The sequence below is a fragment of the Nicotiana tomentosiformis genome, chromosome 6 (genome assembly GCF_000390325.3).
Source record: "Nicotiana tomentosiformis chromosome 6, ASM39032v3, whole genome shotgun sequence".
Lineage (NCBI taxonomy): Eukaryota > Viridiplantae > Streptophyta > Magnoliopsida > Solanales > Solanaceae > Nicotiana > Nicotiana tomentosiformis.
Window position 1 is genome coordinate 52,093,436 of NC_090817.1, and position 5,401 is coordinate 52,098,836.

The window sequence follows — 5,401 nt, forward strand, 5'->3', positions numbered from 1 at the left end:
CTAAGCACAAGAGTGTAACATATTCACCTAAAAATTTGACTCACAAGTACCACGCATTATTCATAACTCACTCACTTACTCTAACATAGAGGTCAATGACATTACCTTTCCTTCTTGACATAATTGAAAATGTCAATAAAAATCAAACCCGAGCCCACGTGGTCAAAATCTGAAATTATGACCAAATCCCGTTACCCCTTCACCCCTAAGCCCGGATATGTGATTTGTTCCAAAATTCGACCTCAATTTGAGGTCTAGATCTCAATTTTACAAAATTTCTAAATTCTACCCAAAACTCCCAATTTCTACTTTAAAATTCTGAGATTTGATGATAAAATCCATGAAAAAGTAATGGAAATTTTAAAAAAATAAGTTAAGATTACTAACCTATGGGAAGAAATTGCTCTCTAAAAATCGCTTATGGAGTATGTCTCAAAAGTTGCGTAAAATAAGCCAAGTTCCGAAATTCCCATATTTTACCCACCTGCAGATATCGCAATTGTGAACTCTTATTCGCAATTGCAATGCTCGCAACAGCGAACCACTGTTCAAAAAAGTGAATAGTGTCTGAGCCTCGCAGATGTCGCAATTGTGAAGGTCCCATTCCTTGCAAAAGAGAACCAAGCTTCACATTTGCGAAGCTACTCAAACAATTCCCAGTATCGCAAATGGGATATCACACTCGCAAATGTGATGAACCACAGTCCACAATTGCGATGCAAACATTGAAAACGTGAAGTGCCCAGCCCATATTCGCTAATGTGAGCCATCCCACGCAAAAGCGATGCGTGCATTTGCTATCAACACCAACATTCCTATTAAGCCAAAAAAATCAGTTCACAACCTATCCGTAACTCACCTGATCCCCTCAGGCTCCAATTCAAACATTCACACAAGTATTATAACATCATACAAACTCGCTCGCAAGCTCAACTCATTAAAATAACATTAAAATTCAAGAATCGATCATTAAAGCTCAAGATTTTCAAGTCCAAAACTCAATTTTCCAACTTTTCACTTAACGCGCTGAAATAGCATCGGATCACTCGGGACCCAACCAAACATGAATACAAGTTCAAAATGATCATATGAACATACCGGAATGTCAAAAGACCGATTTAAGGTCGTTAACAAAAATATTTACCATGGTAAACTCTAGCCATTTTTTAAGTAAAAAATCATATTTTATTTAAAATGTCACATATAAGCTTTTCGGAAATCGATATGGACCACGCACGCAAGTTATAAATCATCAAATTAAGCTATGAAATATCTTGAAACACAGAAAAGGGAACTAGCACCCAAAACGACCTATCAGGTCGTTATGAAACTTCAAATTTTACTCTCATTAAGAAGCTTTTATTGCCACATAAGCACTCTGGAATGTATAACACCACAAGTTTCATAGTTACAGAAATGTTATGGTTTTTTTAGGACCACCTACTTTAAAAGTTCTCATTTCTTTCTTATATTTCATGCTCAGTCAAATATGTTCAAACAAATTAAAATATACAGAGTATCATTTACAACTAATTGTCATGACCCCAATATCCCACCTAGGAATCGTAATGGCACCTAATCTCCAATACTAGGTAAGCCTAACACATGATGAAAATTAATAGAATTAACCAACTTAACTATAAATGTTTAACTAATAACTGAAATAACATAGTTGAACTGAACATCAGTCATACAATCCCAAAACCGGTAGTACGGAGTCATAATCTCTTCTGAGTTCACTAGAAATCTCTAAATACGATATTGTTCAGGAATAAAAATAAATAGTAGTAATTAAAAACAATGGAAGGTGACTCTGAGGCCTGCGAATGCAATGGCAGGTATACCTTGAAGTATCCGCGACAACTCACAATCAGCTAACTAATGACTGGCACGCTCCGACGTACCTGGATATGCACAAAATATGCAGAAGCATAGTATGAATACACCACAATTGGTACCAATTAAGTATCAAGACTAACCTCGGTGGACTAATAACGAGGTACAAGTCTAGACACCTACTAGACATAATAATCTGTGCAGAATATTAAAATAAAGCAAACAGCGGAATGAATATCAACACAAAGCTAAACATGGAAAAGATAACAATATAAAGCTAGTAATGGGAATTAAAAGCAACAAATAGCAACAAGGAGTAACCAGGTGATGACGCAGCAAAATAATCAGAACACCGTTAAAGTACTAGTGAAACCAGTTAAGGAAAACAATGACAACCAAATAATCAAACTTTTCTAACACCGGGTTTACAACAAGAACCACCCTGAGGTACCACGCCTCATAATCACAGATCACGAGTCCCAAATCACGAATCATATACTCATGGCACCTTGTACCCATATTATAAATCACAACCGCATGGACACATCACGTTCCAATATCACAATCCACCCGGCATGGTCATAGGTTTACTATCACAATCCGCCCGGCGTAGTCACATGCCACTATCACAATTCGCCCGGCTATCATCACAATCTCACTATCACAATCCACCCGGCGTGATCACACGCTCACAGTCCAACCATATCGCAGAGAGCCCTCACACAACAAAAGAGAGTAGTTCCACACACAATAAAAACTTAAGAACAATTAGGAACTCAAGATAGAAAAAAATTCACTCACTCTCAGAAATAACATTCATATGCCACAAAGATGCACCATAGGCTTGCCCGTAGTGTACTACTCTACTAATCGAGCTCATTCAGTCTAGGATCAAGTAGGACTTTAATTGATTGTAATGTAGGCTGCGGGTCGGGTAGGATATATTTGGATATAAGAGTGACTACACCTCCCTAAGTACTTTAATACATACACTTTAACATTTAAACCTCACACTTATGTTAAACCATAACTTCACCTTCACATCAATGTATATTAACTCCATACTTCTTTAAACACAATTCCATCAAGAGTCACCACTATCAAAGATTATTTTTCACAACAGTACAACTATTTTTTCCTTTCTTTCTTTTTCAATTCAAGTGGCTTTTCTTATTTTTTCACAACAGTGCACCTTTCTCCTTATTTCATTAGTTCCACTCAAAAGCCAAACCAACCACCTCTCACTTTAACTTTTACAAAGTTTATAACAATTCAAGTGCTCATGAGAGGTGAAAAGGTTCAAATAAATGGTTAATTCAAACAAATTTAAGGCTTGTAATGTGGTTGACAAAGAAATAGGATTACAGCTCAAAGCGTTAACTACGATACATAACAATTAGGCGGGTAAAATATATATATATATATATATATATATATATATATATCTGTCTTAATAAAGAAATGCCTATATCACTTCCAAGACTGAAGAATGCTACTATTTCGCTTTGCAAACACACGGGGCAAGTTCTAGATATCAAATGAAATGCAAAGAATAACACACAAACCTCCCACATAGGGCACATAATTCACTCAGGATTGGATTCATCAAGACACTCTAGTCAAAGCAGTTAAGCAAAGTTAAGATCATACGATTTAAGGTACTTATACAAGAGTCAAAAACTGAGCCTATGCATCACAACCAAAGTACTCACTATTCCCAAGGCACAATAAAGTCAAGAGATATTGCTTCAATTCAATTCATTTCACAGTGGCTCCTACTCCTAAAAAAAATAAAACTACCTACACCCGGTTCAAACAAAACCCTTGAAAAAGGACCGCGGCATAAAGAAAAACCAAGGGGGAATTACTACACTACCTATAAAGAAAGTCTTTTTGTCCTATTTCTTTAGACTTAACTCCTTCAAGAACACTGTCTAGGAGATCCATCGTCGAGAGAAGTCAAATTTTTCAATTTGTTTTTTTTTTGTGAATTGTTATTAAAATACTACACAACTACGAAAACAAAAATAAGAAGTTAACATTTTTCTAACATCCTACTACTAATTATCTAGAGAATTTTCCCACCCCATACTTAAAAGGGTGCAGTGTCCCCAATGCACAAATAAGCAAAACAATAACGAGGGTGGACAAGAAACTCCCTGAAAGGCCAAAGGCCGAAGCAATAGCGGCTCATGGGTACTCAGACTTCCCCCGGGCATGGTCCTTTGTGTGGTACCCCACACTTCGTTCTCACCATCTAACTTGCTTTTGCACTCTTCCAATGGATTTGCCTCTTATGCTTATAATCCTACAAAATAAAAACAAATACTACAACAATAATAATAAGAAACAAAAATAAAAATAAATGAAATCAGTAAAGATGGGTTGCCTCCCAACAAGCGCTTGATTTAACGTCGCGGCACGATGCAGAATCTCGCTTACTCATCAGCGAGTACAACCTTGGTCTTCTCACGATCAATTATTCCTCCCCAATACTGCTTTACTCTATGTCCATTCACCAAAAAATTTCTTTCACCATTCAAAGCTCGCAACTCAATTGCACTATAAGGAGTGACTCTCACTACCTCAAACGGGCCTGTCCATCTCGATTTTAACTTTCCAGGAAATAGCCTTAGTCTAGAATTGAACGATAATACCTGTTGGCCTGACTCGAAGTGACGCGGTTTGATATGCTTGTCATGCCATCTTTTTGTCTTTTCTTTGTAAAGCTTAGCATTTTCATACGAGTGCAGCCTGGATTCATCTAACTCATTCAACTGCAAGAGTCTTTTCTTCCCCGCGGCTTCAAGGTCCATATTTTACTTCTTAATGGCCCAATATGCTTTGTGTTCAAGTTCAATCGGCAAGTGACATGCCTTCCCATAAACTAACCTATACGGCGACGCCCTAATTGGCGTTTTGTATGCAGTTCTATATGCCCACAAGGCATCATCTAACTTTGCAGCCCAATCTTTTCTATTCATACTCACCGTCTTCTCTAATATTTGCTTTATTTCTCTATTAGACACCTCAACTTGTCCACTTGTTTGAGAATGATATGCCGTCGCAACTCTATGGCGGACTCCATATTTAGCTAGAAGGTTATTCAACAACCGATTGCAAAAGTGTGTCCCTTCATCAAAGTCCCTCAGTCTCAAGTTGGTATGCTCGGTTAAGTAAGGCACCGGGTGCCGGTCTCGCCTCCCAGGTTTGGGGCGTGACACCTCCTTACCATGGCCTCTTTGCTTTGACCCCAAATGAGCTCAATCATGCGCGCTATATCCATAGCCTGAAAAAATGTAGTACCAGTCTCTGCCTCCCTGTCCATAAAAATTGATACCAAAATTTAGCCCTACAATGAACCTATTAACCTTATCAACCTCCTTGGTGGAGATCAGAAAAACTACATGACGGGATAGATTAGTCAATATAATCTCATACTCAGTTACAGTCATGCGACCCTGCTAAAGGTCCTCTAACTGACCCTGCATCTCCTCCCTCTGCATGAGTGGAATGAACTTCTCTAAGAAGAGATGTGAGAATCTAAGTGAGTAGAAGTGACCCT

At 37.9% G+C, this 5,401-nt stretch overlaps 1 protein-coding gene across 1 annotated transcript; it reads right to left on the bottom strand.

Annotated features, from left to right (window-relative positions):
* Window positions 1–4,274: 4,274 nt before the first annotated feature.
* Window positions 4,275–4,652, bottom strand: LOC138893998 (uncharacterized). The gene has a single exon (XM_070178670.1). It carries the CDS (start codon window positions 4,650–4,652, stop codon window positions 4,275–4,277), a length of 378 nt encoding a protein of 125 aa, XP_070034771.1.
* Between the last annotated feature and the right edge of the window lie 749 nt (window positions 4,653–5,401).

Bases quoted from the DNA above. Each gene is read 5' to 3' on its own strand.
- LOC138893998 (XM_070178670.1), bottom strand. From the start codon at position 4,652: ATGGACCTTGAAGCCGCGGGGAAGAAAAGACTCTTGCAGTTGAATGAG.